The sequence below is a fragment of the Exophiala dermatitidis genome, assembly GCF_000230625.1.
Source record: "Exophiala dermatitidis NIH/UT8656 unplaced genomic scaffold supercont1.2, whole genome shotgun sequence".
Classification (NCBI taxonomy): domain Eukaryota; kingdom Fungi; phylum Ascomycota; class Eurotiomycetes; order Chaetothyriales; family Herpotrichiellaceae; genus Exophiala; species Exophiala dermatitidis.
In genome coordinates, this window is record NW_008751647.1 from 1,233,266 (window position 1) to 1,255,269 (window position 22,004).

The 22,004-nt window shown below is 53.2% G+C and overlaps 8 protein-coding genes across 8 annotated transcripts; 3 read left to right on the forward strand and 5 right to left on the reverse strand.

The window, feature by feature from the left end:
* Positions 1-2: 2 nt before the first annotated feature.
* Positions 3-2,548, reverse strand: HMPREF1120_01947 (uncharacterized protein). The gene has a single exon (XM_009155976.1). The coding sequence runs from the start codon at positions 2,296-2,298 to the stop codon at positions 595-597; it is 1,704 nt and encodes a 567-aa protein (XP_009154224.1). The 5' UTR covers positions 2,299-2,548; the 3' UTR covers positions 3-594.
* Positions 2,549-2,810: 262 nt separating this feature from the next.
* HMPREF1120_01948 (ubiquitin-conjugating enzyme E2 O) lies at positions 2,811-6,119 on the forward strand (the record flags this gene model as incomplete). Its single annotated transcript, XM_009155977.1, has 1 exon — positions 2,811-6,119. One exon carries the CDS (start codon positions 2,811-2,813, stop codon positions 6,117-6,119), a length of 3,309 nt encoding a protein of 1,102 aa, XP_009154225.1.
* Positions 6,120-6,801: 682 nt separating this feature from the next.
* Positions 6,802-8,691, reverse strand: HMPREF1120_01949 (short-chain dehydrogenase). The gene is made up of 2 exons (XM_009155978.1): positions 8,115-8,691; positions 6,802-7,975 (listed from the first exon to the last, which is right to left on the reverse strand). Exons 1-2 carry the CDS (start codon positions 8,188-8,190, stop codon positions 7,077-7,079), a joined length of 975 nt encoding a protein of 324 aa, XP_009154226.1. The 5' UTR covers positions 8,191-8,691; the 3' UTR covers positions 6,802-7,076.
* Positions 8,692-8,856: 165 nt separating this feature from the next.
* HMPREF1120_01950 (uncharacterized protein) lies at positions 8,857-10,946 on the reverse strand. Its single transcript, XM_009155979.1, has 2 exons — positions 10,084-10,946; positions 8,857-10,031 (listed from the first exon to the last, which is right to left on the reverse strand). The coding sequence occupies exons 1-2, from the start codon at positions 10,268-10,270 to the stop codon at positions 9,148-9,150; spliced, it is 1,071 nt and encodes a 356-aa protein (XP_009154227.1). The 5' UTR covers positions 10,271-10,946; the 3' UTR covers positions 8,857-9,147.
* A 1,294-nt stretch (positions 10,947-12,240) lies between these two features.
* Positions 12,241-14,238, reverse strand: HMPREF1120_01951 (N-hydroxyarylamine O-acetyltransferase). Its single transcript, XM_009155980.1, has one exon. The coding sequence runs from the start codon at positions 13,932-13,934 to the stop codon at positions 12,927-12,929; it is 1,008 nt and encodes a 335-aa protein (XP_009154228.1). The 5' UTR covers positions 13,935-14,238; the 3' UTR covers positions 12,241-12,926.
* A 273-nt stretch (positions 14,239-14,511) lies between these two features.
* Positions 14,512-16,668, forward strand: HMPREF1120_01952 (uncharacterized protein; the record flags this gene model as incomplete). Its single annotated transcript, XM_009155981.1, has 1 exon — positions 14,512-16,668. One exon carries the CDS (start codon positions 14,512-14,514, stop codon positions 16,666-16,668), a length of 2,157 nt encoding a protein of 718 aa, XP_009154229.1.
* HMPREF1120_01953 (uncharacterized protein) lies at positions 16,423-18,269 on the reverse strand. Its single transcript, XM_009155982.1, has one exon. The coding sequence runs from the start codon at positions 17,907-17,909 to the stop codon at positions 17,091-17,093; it is 819 nt and encodes a 272-aa protein (XP_009154230.1). The 5' UTR covers positions 17,910-18,269; the 3' UTR covers positions 16,423-17,090.
* A 2,559-nt stretch (positions 18,270-20,828) lies between these two features.
* HMPREF1120_01954 (alcohol dehydrogenase) lies at positions 20,829-21,947 on the forward strand (the record flags this gene model as incomplete). The annotated part of the gene is made up of 1 exon (XM_009155983.1): positions 20,829-21,947. The coding sequence occupies one exon, from the start codon at positions 20,829-20,831 to the stop codon at positions 21,945-21,947; it is 1,119 nt and encodes a 372-aa protein (XP_009154231.1).
* Between the last annotated feature and the right edge of the window lie 57 nt (positions 21,948-22,004).

Genomic DNA, 22,004 nt, shown 5'->3' on the forward strand with positions numbered 1-22,004 from the left:
CACGAAAATAAGAATATTCATTAGATGACGTGTGTACCAATCCGTTCTACGTGAGGTATCTCACTAGTACTAGTTGTGATGCGCACCAATGTCAGCGGTGAAAGCCTGTTATTCGAAGCCTATGTACAACATGAGCAGTTGCTGCAAGGGAGGTAATATTACCTAGGTAGAAACCATGGCAAGGCTGTCAAAGGTATCTATCGCCGGCTTCTTGCTGATCGACTTGCCTGGTGCACTGGCATGCCGTCCGCTGAAAGGTAATGGATTGATACCAATGCAGGATTGAGATTGGAAACAAGTCATCTAAATGATGTAGATGAAAGAATACATATCGTACATCGAGTGTTGTTGAATTATGACTCGGCCTGATCATGTCGGTAGTAGTACCTCTAGATCTATGGTAGCATTCTTGAAGATCCGCCAACCACGTTTCTCTCACACCTGTCTCTCATATCTAGGCATCAGATCTGATCACATTTCCAATACGTGGTATGCACCATCCCTCCTTGAGGTACGCGGAGAGTAGATGCTTCCGTTCGGTAGACAAGCAGCAAAGGCACCATGGATACCCAAAGGAGAGGAGAGGCAGTACTACTACTCCTCTTCGCTCACCTCGCTCTCGTCATCCTGTGTGGCCATGCCAATGCCCAATCCAACAGCAGCTGAAGTCGCAGCGGCAGGAGTAGCAGCCTGATCCTCTTCTTCCAGCGCGGCCTCCAGTGCTGCAGCGAGCAGATCTTCATCGTCTTCATCATCGTCATGATGCGCCGTTGATGTTGCGGCATGTCCTTGTTGATGCTGACTGTGACTGTGACTGTGCGTCGTTTGATCCTGATGACGACCGTCGCGTTGACCATCGGTGTCGTCGTCATCGCCATCTATTTGGGAGACATCGCCACTGTTGGGCACACTGAGCAGCTTGTCCCTCGGGCTGCCTAGCTCGAACTCTTCCACATCGCCGTCTTCGTCCGTTGTTCCGGCCTCGATATCTTTCATCGTGACATCTCGGTCTCGGTCTCGGTCCTTGCGGCCACGGCCATGATTGTGAGTCTCATCAGCCGAGGGACGAGCCTGCGACATTGGTCTTGAGTTCCCTGCTGCGTGGTTGCTGTTGCTGCTCATGCCTCCGATCGGTGTGCCGGTGTGGCTGCGGAACATCTCGGGATCGACTCTTCCACGACGGCTGGGTCGGTCTTCGGGCGGCGGACTGCCCATGTCGATCTCGAGACCGCCATCGTCGTCGTTGATGATGATGTGTGGCGAACTGCCGATGTTGGCGGATATGTTGCGTGTATGTCCTCTTCTGGCGCTCGCGCTCGGTCTTGAGCCGAGGTGGCTGAACGATGATGACGATTTGGCACTCGGTCGCGCGACGTCGATAATGCTCTCGTCTGCTTCGGCTTCGTCTTCCTCGTCGGAATCGGTAATTCGGGCTTTACTCAACGCTTTGCTCGACGATGATGGTTTGTTCGGGCTGTCGCGCTTCGATTGGGCCGTCGGTTTTCCAGCAATTGTAGGTGTCGCCGTCCGGCTGGTTGGGCGAGTTTTCAATGTTTCTGTTTGCTTCTTCGTCTTTTGTGGCGTTGCTTTGCTTGTGCTTGGTACGGGTGTCGGTCTGAATTGTGGGGTGGTTGCTGAGAACCGGCTTCCTCCAGGTACAGGCGTAGAAACTCCGGTCAAAGGCGTTCGACTGCCAGGTGCAAGGGCCGATTTCTCAACATTTTCTCGTGCTTCGGCGAGGAAGTGCCGGTAGTCATATGGGTTGTCGGTGTCGGGAGTCTCGTCGTCCGGCGCGGGTGAAGTGCCCCCGTCCCCGTTCGGTTGGGCGGTTGCAGTACTTGATGATTGCTTTATTGGTAGCTGAGGAAGCTCACGGGCGTCCTTGGTTGAGTGTGAAGCCCCACGTTTCAAGTTTAAGTCGAGGGATGCCGATATGGTTTCCAAAACAAAGCATGACTTTGCCGGGTCGTAAATCAGCGCCAGTGAGCTTGTCTGGTCCTCCCCTGTTCTCCCAGTAGATGAAGAAATTGCCCCACTATACTGGTATTCTTCGTCATTGCCGGAATCTTCGTCCCGGATAGTCAGTTGATAGTCGTCACCGCTTTTGGTCAGCTTGCTGTCGCGTGGCCCAAATCCGGACTTGGGTTGCCAGTTGTATCGGACAGTGACAAGAGACTTGCTGGATCTGCCTGCTCCATTCGCTTTAACGCTTTCTCCAACGACGATGGGATATTCCGCTGGCCGACGTGGATCAATCCAGCCAGATGGTCGCATGGGATGGAGGGCGGGAGAAGCCATGAACGAAGTATGAGTAGTATCGAGGCCGGAGGATAAGCAGACTGGCAAGGCTGATATTGATATAAGATTACGGGATGGTTGACCTGCAGCACCACGGACAATATGATAATATTGGTTCAAGCGAATGACTGTGATACACACGGAGTGAAGTAAGAGATTGTCCTAGTGATGAAGTGACAGAGTAAAGGAGGACATGGACGGCACTGCATCGAACAAAGAAGGTGGAGAGACGATGAGGTGTGAATGGAGTGTGAATGGAGTGTGAATGGAGGTCCGATTATAGTCGCCATTTGTTCCAGGCCAGCGTCTCCACTTTGCGCCAAGCTTCCGGCCCGGTGATGGCGCCATGCGATTTCCGGTTAGCGGTAGATCTCAGGCAGAGCAAGACTCTCCCGAAGTGCAATCTTGGCATTATCTTCCGCAGCCGCGCTTCCATCTTTCTTCAGCCTCACACCCACGCACCCCACCTTCGCAATAGTCAGTCTCCTCAGGTCTCTAGACACGCCGGACCGATGCGATCTCTGGAGATTAACGACAATGTCGCTGTCAAGGCTAATCCCAGCCTCTATGGCACAGTAACGCGCACTAATACCGTCTCCCATGAGCCGTTAGAGGACGAGTTGATCATCGCTCACACCGATGTCCCCCCAGCCATTCTCCATGAATTCGTTCAGACAGGCATGCCACCACGCGGCTATGTCTTCGTCGAATTTTCTGATGAGGCTGCTGGCAGTTCGTTGGTCAGCGAAGATGACCTTGTGCTACTAAGTCGCCTCTTTCAGATCGGCGATCCCGTCAAGCGTGAGGGGAGTTCGATGACTGGCACTGTGACCAACATTTCCGAATCCTACATTTTGGAACCGATCACCACAAAGCCAGACTTCGCCAAATCATGTCTTGGGTTCAACCCATCCGTCATGGGCACGTGTACGGCCGAATGCGAATCGCGCTTGCCATCCCAATTCTCTCATCCGAACCCTCACACCTTGATTTACGACGTCCCGTCATGGGAGGTACAAAGAGCGCAAGATCTGGTGCAGGATGATTATGTAATCATGTCGGGGTGGCTTGGTATCGTTGACGAGGTGGAATACGACGTCGTTGTCGTCCTTGCCAATGGCTCGGTAGTGGTGGTCACTGGTATGGAGCACCTTCATATTCCGGTTCCAGATTATGGAAAGCCGCTTGTTGCCCTGCCAGAACCTGATGGCTTCATCATACCAGACATTCTCGCCTCTAGACAAAGCTGGTCAAATACCATACCTGTGCAACGACCACGGCCGGGAACATTTGTCATTGTGGACAACAATAGTCTGCGCAGAGGTCCGTGGTTAAAGGGCTCGTACACCCCTACCACTCCTGCTCATGGGTACGTTCTCGACGTCCGCGCCGGAAACTCTTTTGTGGCTTGGGTTGAAAGCGACCCTGCGCTGGGGGTGGCACAAGCATATCACGGACCTCCATCTCCATCTCCCGTACTCCACATCTACGAACCCAACTCAAACTTCTTAGAACATGGCGGTCTGCGGCTGAAAGAGAACGTTCACATCTATGACAAAGGGTTGATGCCATCTAATTCAGAGCGGCGGGAAATACGTGGGCCACAACCTGGCGCTTACCCAAGTCTGGGACATGCGGGAGAGATATGTACAGGGCAGGACCATGCGGTCGGGGCTCATGTGATATTCCGCGATCCGATAGGCGCCGCTGAGAAATATAAAGGGAGCAAAGAGACACGGCACGGCCAATTCAATCACAGCTCCCTTTATGTCCAGGGTGGATGGGATGTGAACGAATTCAAAGTGGTGTTCATCAACCAGCAGGCAAGCGTCCTATGGCAGGATGGCAGTACCACCACGACAGACTCGACTCAGCTTGAAGAATACGGCCTCTTTGAATCAGAACTTGCCCCGACGGATATAGTATTGAAGCGGGAAGGCCTGCGGCAACGGCCAGTTGGAGCAGGACGAAAGGAGGTCAGTGGGTTCAATGAGATGGCCTTCTTTGAACGACCCCACGATTTGTTACCCAAAAGCGTCGGTATTGTTCAGTCGGTGGATCCAGACGAGAGATTGGCCCGTGTTCGGTGGTACAAGGAACCGAAAATCGAGTTGCATTCCTCCGGCCAGATTCTCGATCCAGAGTCAAAGTTTGGGCCCATAGGAGACATAATCGAGGACGTTTCTCTGTACGAAATCATGTCTTTTCCTACTCTCCAACGTAGGAGAAACGACATGTGCATAGTCGCTCTTCACTTGATGACTCCAGCGCACAAAAGCGAGTCCACTACTTTGAATTCGGCGGATGCACGATCACCCAAAGCCTCCCGGCACGACTCCGGCAGGTCCGGCGAGAGGATAGCGAACTCAGCGTCTATTCCATCGACCACGTCGAATGTTGGGCAGGCTAAGAGCTTGGGAGAGCAGACCGCCACCGACTGGGTGGGCCAGGTAGTAGCAATAGGGCTAGATGGGACGACGACTGTACGATTGGGTGCGGCCCAGCCATGCCGGGACCTTCGTGTCGATTACGACGCAATCACGACCATCATCTCGGATCAGGAAGCGGATGGCGATGCAGACGAAGATATTATGGATGTGGACTCCTTGGGATCCACCTACGATTTCTACTCAGACGGAAGCATGGAAGCGATAGAAGAACGTGTCGAATACGAGGGCGGCAGACGGCTCGATAATGACAGCGGCGATGACAACTGGGTATCTGACGAAGACATGAACGAGGACGAAGACCAGTCGCAAGAGTTCACCGATGCGCAAGAAGAAGGACAAACAGGAAACACCGACATGGCTAATCCAGAGGAGGACGGCAAGGATGCACCAAAAGCTCGCAGCTCTCAACCATCAATCCTTCATCTTTATGCTGCGTTACCCTCAGAGGAACCACCTGCTTTCAACGTCTTGGAACGAGAGCCTCCGCCAGACCAGTTTGGCTTACATTCCATATCAACTGCAGGCAAATTCCTGAAACGCATCATGCGCGAACATCAGATACTCGCGACCTCTCTACCGGCAGGGGAGATTTACGTGCGCACGTACGAAAGCAGACTCGACCTACTGCGTTGTCTGATCATCGGCCCCAGAGATACGCCTTACGAGAATGCTCCTTTTTTGATCGATTTGTACCTGCCAGCAGGATTTCCAGCCGAGCCTCCCACAGCGCATTTCCACAGCTGGACGAGCGGGCTAGGCCGGATCAACCCAAACCTTTACGAAGAAGGCAAGATCTGCCTGAGTCTCCTTGGCACATGGGCCGGGAAGCACGAAAGTGAATCATGGAGCGAGAAAGCCACGATCCTCCAATTGCTGGTTTCTCTCCAAGGACTAGTGTTTGTGAAACGACCATTCTACAATGAAGCCGGTTTCGAAGGCTACGAACAGGACAAGAGGTACCTGCGAGAGTCGGAACAGTACAGTGAGAAGGCCTTCGTGATGGCAAGATCATTCGTCAAATACGCCATTTTGCAGCCTCCTGGAGGACTGGAGGACATTCTCGCCGGGCGGTATCTACCTCACGACTTGGCCGCTCCACAGAATTCGTTACTATGGACCGTGATTGAAAGAGCTCGTCAATTGCTCGAAAAGTCGGACCAAGCAAGACACGCCTATTACGATGGCCTTTTGGACTCTGCGGGCAGTACCGACGACGACAATCGCGTGTTCTTGCGACCTCTCAGTCTGGGAGCTTGTGTCATGTTGAAGCGTACACTCGCCGAGTTGCAAGAGCAACTGGATCAGCTGTTACACTCGGCGCCGGCAGCCAACAACTCTGCGGAGAAGGAGAGCGCGTCGGCCCAACAATGAATTGACGTTTGACGCGGCATGACAGGGGATGACACGTTTCCAGCACAACACTGCCACTTGGCTTTCATGACCTGTTTGATTAAATCACTCGACTATGCAAGCATGCGTGCTTTGACGCCACGATTCCAGCCCCTTGCCGGGCGCTGGAACACTAATGTCACGATTACATAGAAGTATCCAGGAGATAGACGAATGCGTGAATGCATAAATGCCAATGATTGCAAAAAATGTTTCATTCTTCGGCACCTAAGTCGTTGCATTGCAGCCGTAGACGCGAACTAAAACCAACGATAAGGATCGATCGCGCAATCCGTAAACCGAACCGAACGCTGCGAAGCGGATCGAGCTGGGCTCAGGCGCTGAATCGACCCCTGCCTGGGAGGATACTGTAGTTGTAGTTTCGTTTGTAAAGAATGGTACCTGGTAGATAAGGGTGATCAGCATGGTGAGTAAGTGCATTGCTATTGCTACAGCTCTACCCTAGATTTCGTGCACGGGGCATCTAAAGTTTCCGGTTCCTGCAGCAATCTTGTAAGCTATTTCTAGATTCGAAGGTCACAGAACAGGGTAGATACTAGTAATCGAGGCATATCTGCAGGAGAGGAAATGAGACTGACAGCGCTGAAATGGAGAAATGAGAGAAAGAGACAGCCAACCATGACCGGACAAGAAGGATCACAAGCAGGAGGAAAGATGGACAAGGATATCTGAGTATATAGACCACACCCGTTCACTGTGCTCTCTTGTGGGAAGATAGCCCGATCCATCCTCTGGATCTGTAGGCACCGTACCAAGTGACATTCGGACACTAATCGACAAAATGAGAAGACGCTCAAAACAGATTTATTTCAAAGGAGAGATCCTCTTCCTTTCTGGCTCTGCCCCTCAGAGGTCAAGTCCCAGCCTTTTACTCGGTTAGAGCTTACTACCTACCCAGTATACCTTATCGACCATCATTTAGATCTCAAACTTCTCCCCCACAAGCTGTTCACTCAACTTCCACAACCTCTCGGCATTCTCCTTATCACTAGCATATTCATAAGGCTCGACAACATTCCCATCAACCAGATAACTACCAGACTTGTCCTCAATTCTCGGATCGAGCGCGGCAACAAGAGTAGTCGACACCCCCTGCTCCGGTGATTTGGGTGTCTCCGTATTGATAGGAAACTCACGGCCGGTATTCTTCTTACTGATATCCTTGAGCTGATCGATCAAAGCGACGAAATCACCTTGCAGATGCGCACCCAGGTTCGTAGTATAGATGTTGCCCGGGTGGACGGCATAGACGGCGACGTTTTTGTCGCGCAATTTGTCGGCCAAAGACACAGAAAACAAAATATTGGCCGTTTTGGACTGTCCGTAGGCTGTCCACGGGTCGTATGTTGCCCCGTTGGAGAAGTTGTAGTCGTCGAAGCGGAAGGGACTTAACGTGTGGCCTAGGCTGGACAGGTTGACGATCCTGGCACCCGGTCCGGCAGCCAAGATCTTGGGCAAAAGGTACTTGGTGAATATGAAGTGACCTAAATGGTTGGTTGCGAGTTGAGATTCGATTCCGTTCTTGTTGGTAGTGTATTCGTTCAATGCCATGACGCCCGCGTTGTTGATTAGGATGTCGATCTTGTCCACGGCATTGCTGATGGTCTGCGCGGCCGTGCGGGCCGAGTCGAAGTCGTCTAGTGAGACGGGGACGAAGGTTGCTTTGATTTTCGGGTTGATTTCGGCGATCTTGCTGATGACGGGGTCGACGCGTGATTGAGAGCGTGCTAGGAGGATCAGGTGCGCTGGATTGCCGTGGGCTAGAGATATTGCTGTTTCGGCACCTAGGCCGTTGACGCTGGCTCCGGTGATGACGACTGGAGAAGGATGTTGTGTTAGCATAGGGAGGTATCTGTGGGTATGTGTCTCTGGTTTGTGTGTATATGTGTGTCCGATGTGTATGGGATCGCATTGGGACTCCTGGGCTCAGAGATGGAGGGCGTATGGTCGACTTACTTGTCTTGCCTTGGACTCGGTCGACGAATTCGTTGACGACTTCCTCGCCGGTGCTGTCATGGTTAAAGTCCTTCATGTTGGTTGTGCGAGTAGTCCAATGTGGTACAACAATGGAGTAGCCAAGTCACGTCTTCTGAAGTAGAGGCGGGAGAAGGATTTACACGATAGCAGTGGGCACACAGTTCGCTGGAAACAAGTTGCTGCGATGGATGGAGGGACAGATGCCTCGTCACACCGCGACATGTCGCCATCTTAAATACCTTTTGAAGCGTCCTTTGCTGACGCTGGAGGCCCGGCGGATCATGTTATCTCCGTCACAAGAGAGGAATATAAGTTGAGAAGCAGGAGTTCTCCGTGGGTTGGCACAGGGTAATACAGGAGTATGCATCGAGGCGATGTCTCTGGGTCTGGAAGCGGAGGGAAGTTTGTTCCCAAACAATAGAGATGTTTGATCCAGTCTAGTCCCTCTGCGGTAATTTACAGGACAAAGACAGGCACCAGCGGCCGCACGCTAGACCATGTCGGTATCAGCCATCAGCCTCAGGCGGCCGCCGGTCGAAATCTCGGTGGAAACCTGGCACCATCACCAGCACAATCCAATGGCGTTATCAAGGGACGCTGACACTGTTACAGCCGAGGAGCACAGCCCGGTCATAGTCATACTCGGAGTTTAGTCGATAGTAAATGTCAGTCAGCATTGTGCTCGTTCAAATATGTCGTGGTCCAACAGTCACGACGCTCATTGGCAAGAAAATATCTCATTGAAGTCATCACTTCCAGCAACAGCCTGGTAAAGCCATCGAAAGAAGCACTACACCTTGGACCGAAGTATGGTAATGATACATACAACATCAAGCGAATGCCTGGATACTCGTAACGGGGGTATCTCTGAAAAACAAAGCAAAATCTCCGGTCCATTCGAAAAGAGTCCAACCCTCCATATCGCTTTGGTGCATTGCGCAAGCCCCAACATATCTCTCGGTCGAGGTTGGCACCCTGATTAAGCCATTGAGGAATGCATCAGCGGGGTCGCCTAGATGTTTTCAATGACTCTGGCGTTCATGGCTTGTTGGAACCCATCATTTGCATCCGTGCTAAAGGCGTTGCTCGTGTTCTGCTTCGAGTTGAAACCGCTAGATTCACCACCTGTGTGCTGCTGTTGAATAATGTCGCCCATGTTGGTAGGCATCGTTTGATTGGCGGCAGGAAGGAAAATGACCTTGCTGTTGGCCGTCTTGGCCATGGCTTGCATGGCTTCAAGGTATCGGATCTGCATGGCAGGTGCCGAGCTCAAGATGTCGGCGGCTTGTCTCATCAGCTTGGCAGACTCGACTTCAGCCCGAGCCGCGATAACCTTGGATTCACCAATCCGCTTGGACTGAGCGGCCATGGAAAGAGAGTCTTGTAGGTCATTGCTGAAGATGATATCTTTGATCAGCATGGATTCGACCTGGACACCCCAGCCTGATGCGACATCCTCAATAATCTCTCCGATGGACTGGGCGATCTCTTCTCGTCGCTCAATCACATCCTGAAGCACCCGGGCACCCACGACATGACGCAGGGTAGTCTGGGTTCGCTCAACCAATGCTTGTCGCACATTGGAAATGCCAAACGCCGCCTTGTGAGGAGAAGTGATGTGGTAATAGATGACCGAAGTCAAGTTCAATGTGACATTATCCTTGGTCATGCACACTTGACGCGGCACCTCGACGATCTGGATCTTGACATCAACCTGAATGAGGCGTTCCGATAGGGGATTGATCTTGACCAAACCAGGGTCGACGGCGCGGGCGAATCGACCGAATTTGGTGACCAAGCCGACATTGCCCTGCGACACGGGTTTGTAGGGGTTGGGGCAGATGACGCAGCACGGAATGGCGCCCATGAATCCAAGGCAATTGCCGAGGGAGTTGACTGTGGCAGATGTCAGCGATGCTTGAGGTTGTGATTTTGGAATCCTACATACTCATTGAACCATACCACCCGTGGGTTTCCGCCTCGGTGTCGCCTTGGAGAGTTTGCGCGTACGAAGGCTGCAGATCCTCGCGTCGCGGCGGCTCTACCTTGATGATACCACCATTCTGGGGGCGGAATCCGACAGGCGGGGTGGCAGTCTTGCCATTATCGAGACCAGAGGTTCGAGGAGACTCCATTGTTGTTGCTGATCGCTCAGGCGATGGAAGTAAAGCACGTGTGGACGACAGGGTGGCAGAGACCTTGGTGGTCTTTTGCGGCGACCGAGAAGGAGAGTGCAGCTGGTTTGCGTTGTGTAGTATTTGTACCTAGTCAAAAGGGGCGACGACTTTACTTGCGCACAAGATGGATTGTGGCAAACAGATGAACCGTCGCGATTTAGTTGTAGGTCGAGAAGTGAGGAGATGGAGGAAATGGACTACGGAATCCAAGATGTCATGAACTGGTAGATATATGATGGTGAAGGGTGTGTTTATTGATGAAGTGGAGTGAGAGGAAGTCAGCCGGAGAGTGTGGGTGGAGGTCAATGTGGACGCTGAGGCAGACTCTACTACTAGCACTCGCAGCATTGGAACCGACACCCGGGGAAGGCCTGATGATTGGCGCTGGAGAGACCGCCCAGGGTTTGAAAAGCTCCCTAACAGCCTGTCAGAGCCCCAGTCTGTCCCTAATAGGCCTTAAGGAAGCCCCTAAACTTCTCTACGTGCAGCGTGCAGTATAGTTGCCATGGCTGTGTTATTTCGGGAAGCATGGGCACCACTTTGCACTGCTTCCCCGCCGAGAGACCCAGAAGATAGACCCTGGGTGACCATTCCTACAACCGAACTGTGCTCCCACTGCTCCAGTCGGCGCACCTGACAAGCCCAAACCGGTGCAGAATCTGCATGGCGGTGCCAGTCTGCAAACAACCAAATTTGTGGTCCTCACTGGCAGCCGGTTATTCCCTCTCGTATTTCCATTTGGCACTGCTGCAAGGCGATTGAAGGTTCGCAACCTGAGGCCGTTGGGTTTGCACACAACGTTTGTGCCGCATCACCACAACGACTGCCGACCCCCTCGTCGAAACTCGATCCTATTTCTCCTTCCCGTCCGGTGACTGCAGCAGACTTGGAGTGGCAATGTTACAGAGCGACTAGGATCTGACAACCCTTCCATCTGCTCTTTTGCTGTTGTCCAACTCCAAGGGGGCAGTGCCCGCAGTCCTTTCTCCACCACGCTTTCAATTCACCTTATGCTTTGGGGCTGTTCCTCTCTGGCATGAGCCATGATTCGATCCCTCTAAAGATCTGATGCGCCGGACGCGGCACATCGCCTTGCTACTAACAACTGTTTGGCGCGGCGCTGGCCATCCGTTAAGTCCTTCTGCCGCGTTTCCGGGCGCAATGGTCGAACCACTGCAAGGATCCCCCAGCGACTTCGCAACAGTATTGAATGAGTTCGCCTGCCGCCTCCCACGTCCTTAATGCGCGGCAAGAAAGCTTAGCATGCTGAGCCTGGCCATGGCCTCGAATGCTACAGCCCCCGCGGAAAAGTACGGCACCCCTGCCATTTACGTATTACTGCCTTCTCCAGCCGCGCCGATACCGCCGATGATCAGCAGCAGCTTGGACAAGGGAAAGACCTACTACTACCTAGGTATTGATCCCACAACTAAGGTACTCAGCCTGGGCAAGTGAGCCTTGCCCTGGCGCAAAGGAATCATGATCACACCCCAGTTTACTCAAGAGAGAACAAGACAGTCCTGGACGCTTCAAAAGCCCTCAATTCATGAAAGTAACCTGGCCTGCTGCCCGGCTGACATCGCCATCCCTTCTTGCCCCGGAAGGTGATCGTTACGCTGCGCTGCGTTGAGCGTGCTACACATGCTAATATGGCAGGGCTCGAGGTCCGTGCTTGCTGACGCATACCGCCGACGATCACGCTGGCCAAGGCTACTCTTCCATTGGCAATTTCGTGGCATTCCTTGGGGCGTCGGCAATCGGCACATTGACTTTCCAGGGTCATCAATCAGGCAGTCTTCGAGAACAATTCTCTTCGATGCCCTAGTGCAGCCCTGAGTGCCGTGTGACCTCTTACTCGTCGAAGAAGTACTCTTTCAAGTCCTTGTGCTCGTTGCGGTCGATCTCCAGAGCCAAAAATAGAGCTGCGAGCCATTTTCTTTGACGTCTTGTAGGCTTTGAAGGGCTACTATTCCATGTGAGTACTTCTGAAAGATCTCGATAGCATCATGCCTTTACTCTGACATCATCCGTGGACATCAGAGGGATGTTCTGCAATTGCCTTTGTCGGCTCAACGTCCCGTATTCGTATCTCCACGTTTTATTTCATTGTATGCTAAAAGTAGCAGCATAAGGATCTGGTAAACCTCCGAGGTGAACCGTGCATGATCCTCTCCAGTTGTATGGTCCCATCCTGCAGCTCAGCGAAAGAAAGATATTTCCAGTTGGAACGAAGTCAGTCCTAACGACACTGGTAGAGCACGGTTGGTGAGAAGATACCATGTGGTGCCCGCTCCATGTTGCCACCGCACTCAAACGTGCTCCTGTTGGTGCTGGGCATGACTATGGATTCAGCGAGCTCGATCTACAACAACTTGGCCGTCTTTCCGTGGCCACCGCAAGGATCTCGCTTATCCAGCGACAGTGGTCGGGCTTCAGGAGTATTACTGGACCACCTTCAACATGATGGTGATTGAGCAAACGACATCTTCAACAGGTAGGTCGGTGGTGCATGAGACTCGAGGCGCCCTCTAGGAAACAAGGACACGGCTCGGCGTAAGGATTATCGCTCCCATCAGCAGCAAGTACTTTAGGCATGTGTATTTTTGGCGACAATCTACACACCTGAAGGGCTGCGAATTTCACTAGCCATTCCTACAATGCCTCTCTCTTCCTCGGGCTGGAGGACGATGCCAAACCATGTCCGCAGACCAATGATCCGCTCCCTTTCGGTACGGGCCTCCAGAACCACTTCCTTCTTTGCCTCGCCTAATCTCCTCTCTATGACGTTTCCGGACAGAATGAGCGTACCGACGGGCTTCGTGCGAGTTTCCTCATCGATGAGTGTCCTGACCATGACCAGCCGGTGAGTAAACCAGCTCCTCGGATCTTGAGAGGTACGGTAATTGATAATCTCAAAGTCCGCCGGTAGCCATTCGACCTCGGAGAAACAGTATGCCCCCTGCCACTCTGGGTGCGTCTTATTGCGGGTTTCCAGCACCCAAAGCGACGGTGAAGAGTCGGTATTGGAAGCGATCGGACGGTAGACGAGCCGGACCTCGGCACCAGGAACTGAATTATAGACCTTTGGCGGATTCTGTGAGTCTCCTTTGATCAGCGGTATAGGGTGAATTGCCGATTGCGACCCGAACCCGACGTCGACCAAATACTTTTGGCCGTCGATGGTCACGAGGATCGCTTCATGCGACCATCCTGCAAACCCTTCAGGATGTTTGCCGTTGCCGTCAACCGCAAAGCTGATTCGTGCACCAGTCACGTAGAGTTGGTATCCTAGAGATCGAAGGATTGTGGCAAAGAAGGCGTTGTTCTCCATGCAGTAGCCCCCGAGTTTGCGCTCCACGATCTTGTGGAATAGTGCCTCCGAGTCGAGGGTGATGATCCGATGCCACGAATAGTGTAACGCTACGTTGCCCCAGGAGTTGAAACCCATCTGGCGGATTTGTAGGCGACTCAGCGCCCCGAGTGGATCGGCCTTGATCTCGGACTGTAGAGTGGCAAGTGTATATGTTGGGTCGGGGGCGATACATGCGACATAAGCCGCAAGCTGGTCGCCGGTGTAGGTCGGCCGGTAGGAGGGTGACTCTGGGTCTGGAAAGTGTGTCATGGTTGTTGTACCTGGTTTAATGCAGATCGGCTATGTGTATTGGGAAGCACTCGCTGATGCTGAAAGAGAATGAGATGAGGCTGGAGTTCTGACGTCTGTTGCTCAAATCATCTGGTTGTAGTCTCTTGGGATAATCTGGTCACGAATATACAACGACTATCCAAAAGTCTCTGCGGTAAGACAATTGTGAGAGAAGGCGAGGGAGCTGTTTAAAATCGGGCTTTGAATGGTGAAGTGAATGTAAACCATGATATAAAAGAAGTTGGACGTTGTGGTGATGGTGACGGTATGTGGGACACTAACGGACGATCCACTGCTATTGATCAAACCAACATTCCTGTCTTCTGGTCTTACCAGCTTGCCTCAATCACCACCCTAGATTAAGCTACGAACTGCGTAGAAGAAATGTACAGTACTTCTAGGGCAAATTTATCTTGGATCCAGCAATATCCAAGCTCCTATGCAATCACCGCCAACGAGCTCTCCTCTGCACCAAACACACTGACTGCCTCATGTAAGCAAAGAGCTAGAAAGAACGTACCCCCTACATCCATGAGGGCCGCGGTCCGTCGCCACCATGAAAGACACTCTGCGGAAAAAGCCAGCGAAAGCGAGTGCGGATGGTGAGGTTCAAAACCCATCGCAACTTGAATCTTCCGAATCAGCTTCTTCAAATCCCTGGGCTGGTGAAACAACATCAACCGCTGTCAACAACAACGAGGCCATCTCTCGCCAGACATCAAAAGCTTCCCAGAACTCCGGCAATGTCTCTCGCCGAACCAGCCAAAGCACTGTCCCGCCACCAGTCACGGAGGCCAAATCCCCATCGCTAGGCCCAAGCAATGGCCAGAGCCAGAGGCAGAGTCTAGACGTTCCGGGTGAAGCAACACTGGCAGCGAAACCCACCCGGCGCAGAAAGACAATCACAAAGACGCCGCATACATTCGAACTAGAAGCGGATCTCAACCCGCCTAAGGTCCCAGAACAGCCTCCCATATCGACTACTACTGCTACTGCTACTGCTACTGCTACTACCGCAGAACCACCGTTACTGAAGCAAGAATCCCCAGTTGTCAAAAAGAAGAAGAAGCGCCTATCCCAACCGCCTCCACCTGAGGGTGGCCTCGTTGAGCCGGCGAGCAGCAGCAGCAACAACACTGTACCAACACCACCGCCACAGAGATCAGCCTCAGCATCAACATCACCGTCTGCTCCTCCGCCGCAGGGGGATACGAACAGTTCCACCATCGAATCTTCATCTCCATCTACACCCGTGCAAACCACTCCATCTCGTGCTCATCCCGCTACTCTATCTCCATCAACAAGCACTTCAGCACCTACAAACCCTTTCACAACGGCCACGACAGCGACACAACGACCCAAGAAGTCCAAACCCAAATCCTCCTCGGAATCTCCATCATCACCAACAAAGCCTACTGCGGCCGTGGCCATAGTACCACCCTCAAACCCATGCCGCTTCACCCCACCCCCTCTATCCGCCTCAAACTTCCAAGGAAAAGTAATAGTCCTAACCAACGGCACCAGCCTAACAAGTCAATCCCTAATCCGAGCATTCCACTCCGCCGGCAGCCGCGTCATTTTCGGCGACAGTCAGCACCAAGCGGAACAAGCTCGACGCCTGATTTCCAGCCTGGGTCCTCCGCACGTGGTCCATTTCAACAAATGCGATATGACGAAATACTCTGATATATTGGAACTATTCCAGCTCGCGACGACCATGTACGGTCGCGTGGACCATGCTGTTTTTGGCGTTGGCGATGATGGGGGTCAAGCGTGTTCTGTTGCGCAGGGCGAAAAGGGGTGGTTTGACCAGGAAGGCGGAAGCCGTAGTGGAAACAGTGGTGGCAGCAACAGCAGTAAGGGCGGGGGTATCTACAACAAATCCGCCCGAGCAGCTGCCCTCGCTGAAGTCGAGACCGAGCCTCCTTCGGGTACAGACATAGGCGACATTATCACGGCCAGTGTTCGATTTGCACGTATCGCGTTGGCGTATCTACGGTATTCGCCGAGACCGAGAAGGAAGACTGAACAAAAGGACACAGAGAGCAATGATAGGAGTCTGACATTCGTCACGAGTGTCGCCGCGTTCAAGGATCTCCCGTCCCTACCGATCTATCAGGTTGCTCAACATGCGATTCTGGGACTGGTTAGGAGTTTACGTGCTACGGTAGATCCGGATCCAGAACGGGGGGATGGTGTTCGTGTCAATGCTGTGGTGACGAATGTTATGGTTCCCAGGGCGATTGAGCAGTCGGATGGTGGGAGGATGTCGGTTCAGTTACCGATTGATAGGCCGGACGATGTTGCGAGGGTTATTGGGGGTGTGGTGGCGGCTGGGGCGACGACGAGCGACACTGTCAACACTGTCATCAGCGCGACTGGGTCAACGTCGCATGAAGATGAAGACGGAGACAACACCAGGGCCGGAGTTGGAGGAGAAGGCAAGGAGGGAGAAGAAGATAGAAGCCCCATCTGGTATGAAAAAGGATACGAACGAGGCGTGCGCGATCGCCATCTCCACGGTCGCGTCATCTACAGCGTCGGGCTGGATTGTTGGGATATCCAGGAAGGGTTGGACATGAGTGAACCGGTGTGGATGGGCACGAGGCCGTCCGAGGCTCTGGCCAGCTCGTTGGACGGACTGCCTTCGGTCACTAGACCTGGTACTGGGGCAGATGGACAAGGTGCGAATTGGATCTTGGATCTAGCCTGATTGGAATACCGTAACGTCGCAAAAGGCGAAGTTGGATATGCGGCTATTATGGCCTCCTAGTAGACAATCCCAGCTCGCGCAGAATTGATATTGGTAGAGTACTGAACAGGACTATGACACACCAGCAAAAACCCTATGTGGTTGGTTTTCCATCAGTAGAACCGAAAATGAACTCATTTGAAGAATAATTCATGAATTATATGATTTGACTGGCTAGGAGTGTGACTGACATGATAAAAGAACGGACTCCAAAAAATGACAGAAATGTAATTGTTCTTTCGAGTCAACTCCCCCGCGCAACTCTACGTTTTCAAAAGCTGGGACAACCCAAACCGACCCATTCCATTCCATCCCATGCTATCGTGCTCCCGGAAGATATATACAACAAAAAGAATTGTGTGAAAGTTCATAAATCCGGGAGTTTACTCGGTGGAGGAGTGCTCGTTGGGAGGAAGGTGGTACTTCCAGGTATCATAGGGAGCGCACTGGGTATAACCAGTCGGGGCACGGACGCCGCGAATGGAAGCGCCGCCGTCTGCTCTCTGCAGAGTCTTGTGACGGCAATGAATAACGTGGTCGTAGGAGATCAACTCGGTGATCAGAGGGCTCTGGTTCCTCATGGCGCGGACCAACATTTCCCAGGCGTAGATGCAGTGAGTGATGTGGTAATCTTGGGCAACATAGACGGCGTCGTGTTCACCCAGGCGCATCTCTTCCAGAGTATAAGCCTTTGTGGCCGAGGGGTCCGCGTACCAGGTCCAGTTGCCGACCTCGAGGAAACGGTTGGAAAGGACCTCGTCGAAGCAGGCGGCGGGTGTCCACAGCTGCATCATGACGTCGAAGACGCAGCCCTTTTCGCGCGCCTCTTTCGGCGAATATCCGCAGTTTTCAATCGTGTCTGCCGACGGGATGATTTGGCCGTCGGTGCTCAGCTCGGTTCCTTCGCCCAACACCACCGTGGGAAGCGTCGTGGCCCCGGTCTTGGTGGACGTGGCCAGCGCGGCGTCGGCTGCGGCGCTGGCCGTTGCGGTGGTCGTGGCTCCCGATGAGTGATATGAGACAACGGCAGAGGAGACCGTGGCCAGGACGGCGGCAATAACTGCCACGAATAGTGTGCCTGTCGCTAGAGAGAGGAGGATGGACTGTTTTCCCCATCCGGATTTCACGGGCGCCTCCTTTTCGGCGAGCGGGAACGACTCGTCGTTCGTCGACACTGAGCGGTAGTGGTGACCGAGACCCATTTTGAGGGTGCTTTTTCTATGGTTTTAACGAAGGAACAATGTTTGGTGTGCTGTTGGAAAATCTCCGATAGGGAGACGGCTCTCGAGTGGTGGAAAGCCGCGTAGGGAGTGCTGGTGGTGAAATCGGTCGCGGGGAAGAAGTGAATAATAACGTGTGTTGTCGTGCCCCGGCGATTGGGAGGGTGAATTCAATTGAAATGGAGGCGTGAAACGAGTGTGATGGCGCGGCGGGTTGATGGGAGAGGAATGAAGTGGAAGTTGTTGATGGAGGGATGAGAGGATGTTTTTCAAACCTGCTCAGCTGCGCCGTGCCAGTGGCTTCAGGTTACTAATAATTACCGTCGAGTCTGTGTCGCTGGTGAGTGGTTCTTTAGCTGCGGCAGAGGCGGCCAGAGCCCGTGGTTATACTTGTTCGGGGAGCAGTTGGGGCTTGTCAGGCCTGCGATCAGGGGCAGCAGATCGAGGCCTAAACATGGCACTAGCACTGGAATGGGTACCGCGTCATTGTTATGATTGGCAGAAATGCAGCTGTAGTGCCGCTAGTACCACTAGCAGCAGTAATAGAACCCCCACCGCTGATTCCCATTCCTTCCGACTGCCAGTGCCACTGCCACTGCGTCCCTCTCGCGTGGCCTGCGTCCAATCTCGACTCGGCGGGCATCATGAGACGCCAGCGATCAACTGTTACCTGTTACCTGCGCTTTACCCGCTGCAACTCGTCTGTCACCTGAGAGTGAGCCTCCTTTTTACACAGCCATCACCTGTCGCCCGCAATCATGCAATTTTACTTGCTGCCTGTCAATTTGCGCTTACAGGCTTGTACAGGACCTGGAACAGTGTATTGCTTGCCACCCATACGCTACTACTGTGCAGTCCACCACGCCTAAACCTGGCCTATAACGATCGCCAGTCTTCAATAATAATGCTACGGCACTCGAATTTTCGGGCTTCAGCCCTGAAGCATCGGGATCGTAGGTAATTTTGTACCTGCGTCCTGCGTCCTGCGTCATACCCTTCGACTTTTCTCCGGTGGTTCTCTGTGGTCAAACTGCGGGGCCGAAGCCGAAGCTGCTCCTCAGGACCACTTGTATCTTAGGAGAATATTGTTTGTACTTCTGCGCAGGCATGGTCGGTTCTTTTGTGCGGTAGCCTAATTGATGAGTGAACCTGCTACTACCTTACTCGTAGCTACCTAGGTAACTAGGTAGGTGCCTCATAGGCTGTTCAGCTCTTCAGCCACAGCGATCAAGGCTCTCTGCAGTGCAGCCTGTGGCAGGCAGACACCAAAAGGACCAATCACTGGTCGTTCGTCTTGGTGTTGTAGGCACCGCTTGAGAATCTCCAAGGCTTCTCATCAGCCGTTCTCTGGTCGCATACCGCCTGGTCGGCGGTTGTGAAGATACTTAATGCCAACCGTGTGCCTTTGACTTTGGGAGAGTAAATTGCCATTCAACGACATACTATTTTGGAGTGGTACTGCTCACTTCCATACCTTTAAACGCTTATTAGGTCTGGCACCGTCTCAGTCTCATTTACTGCTACATTGAAGATGGGGAAGCTCACCACTGCGCGCACCCCGCCCACCAGAGAGGTTCCATCGACTTTCCCGCGGATGGACCCTCCTCCGCCCTACGAGGCATCATCGCGCTCATCTTCCATCCATAGCCACGACCAGCTACATCCACAGGGAGACCAGCCGCACTCCTCGCAGCCACAGGGACCGGCGCAACAGTTGGATGTCCACGGAGCGCGGCATGACCCGCCGCACAAGCGAAAGGAAGCCGAAGGTTGCTGCACGTATGGCGACGGCACGCAAGGCTGTATGGTGTGTGGAGATCATTCCGAAGGTGCGTTGACATACTGCTGTCCTGCTTCTTGTACTTGTCCTTATCAATGGACCAATTCTAGGCTGCATGAACTGTGGTGACCATTCCGAAGGTGTGTTGACATGCCGCTGTCCTGCATCGTGTACTTGCCCTTACCAATTGACGCATTATAGGCTGCATGAACTGTGGTGACAATACAAGTGGATGGTAAGTGTCCAAAGTCCGTATTGTAGAGATCAATTGCAGCTTCAGCTTCGTTGCAAACAACGAGCGCTTATTGAGGCAAGCGTGTCCATCTTCCTGGATGGACAGGTTGTTGTGTACTCTCAACTCCTGTCATGAGTACTAATCTATCTATCCACAGTATGAGCTACGAATCGCGCGATGGGTGCATGCTATGGAGAGCAACAAACGGCGGGTAGGTCGATGTGTTGATAAGCTGTCCAAGCCTACTAATCATGCTTTGTCAGATGCATGAACATCAACACCAACAAGCAGGGCTGTTGCCAGTGCGGGTGACACCTGATGCTACGCAGATCTGGGGGCTATCTCACGATCGGCCCCAAATAACGACACGTTTGGCGCATACTGGGGGCTCTTTTTTGTACATAACTATAATACCGATCCGTTTTCGGCAACTTTTTCTGGACACTGTTTGTTTCGGTATGCACTTGTGCTCAGTACAGAAGGCTATACTGCCCCGGATTTATAATCTGCAATGTACAGTATAATCAGGCCACCAGTGACAGACATAGCGCCTGGCTCCGGTTCAAGCCCTCCCATTGGCTACAGATGGCGTTAGTCATCCTGTGAAGGGGCAAGGCTCCTGATGTTTGGCTCCGGGGAACAATATCACTTATTGCTCTATAACACCCTCAGTCCTTGATCTGATCTCGGAGATGGAACCAAATGATGCCGTCGATATACGGTGAGCGAGTTTCATCATCTATATAAGAGCCTTGAAGATACAGTGTCGACTAATCAACATGTCTTCTCACACGAACACCTCCATTCCTCCATTGTATACAGTTCAAAGACCCGTCCAGCACCCAGCCTTCTTTCACAATCTCAACTTTTACCCACCGTGACAACCATGTCCCAGATCCCCAAAACCATGAGGGCAATTAAGCTCACGGCGCCCGGCCAGTTTTCAGTCGCGGAGATTCCGACACCACAAGTGCAAGCCGGCTCGGTTCTGATCAAGGTGGAGGCGGCCATGGTTCAACCGCAAATACGCAACATCTTGAACGCGGTGGTGCCGCACTTGAGGCTGCCGTACCCGGTGGTGCCTGGGTCCAACGCGATCGGACGCGTGGTCGAGGCCGGGCCGGACGCGGTGGTGCTGGAAAAGGGCCAACTGGTGCTCATCAGCTCGTCTGTGCGGGCGCGTGACGACCCATCGGTCCAGGTGGTCTGGGGCGTTTCGGCAGCAGGATTCGGCCAACGCTCCGAGCAGCTGTACGCCAAGGTGGCGCGCAACGGGTCATTTGCAGAGTACCTGCTGGCGCCGCTGGAGAACACGTGTGTCCTGGACGAGCGTCGACTTCTGGGCGGCGGGCTAGGCTACAAAGTGCCGGAACTGCTGCATCTGTCGGCCGACGCGGTGTCGTACGCAGGCCTGCGCAGCATCGACCTGCAAGCCGGGGAGCGGATCATCGTCACTCCCGCCACGGGCTTCTTCAGCACCAGCGCCGTCGATGTCGCCGTTGCCATGGGCGCGAATGTCGTGGCCGCCAGCCGCAACGGCGACTATCTCGCCCGCCTCAAGACGGTTCACCCGGAGATCGAAACCGTTCGATTGACGGGGACGGATTTCGATGCAGACAAGAAGACCCTCGCGGCGTTTGGGCCCGTTGATGCCGTCGTCGACATCTCCCCGCCATCCGCTACGGGGTCTAACAACCTCGCTGCTGCGGTTGCCACCTTGAGGCCTTACGGTCGTGTCTCCCTCCTGGGTGGCCGCATGGACCCGTCAATCCCGATTTCTTACATGGACGTCATGTGGAAGAGTCTCAAGATCCAGGGCAGTCTGATGTACACTCGTGAAGACCAGCTGGGCGTCATCAAACTGGTTGAGTCGGGTCGGTTGAAGCTCGGCAAGGCTGGTGGCCATGAAGTTGTGGCTTCGTATCCTCTGGACCGTCTGCTGGACGCCGCTGATCATGCGGACAAGGCTAACAAGTTGGGACAATTGGTTTGTCTTGAACCCTAGACAGGGAAACAGTCTTGGCGTTGGAATTTCGCTCTACACTTTTGGTACTTTGGTGAC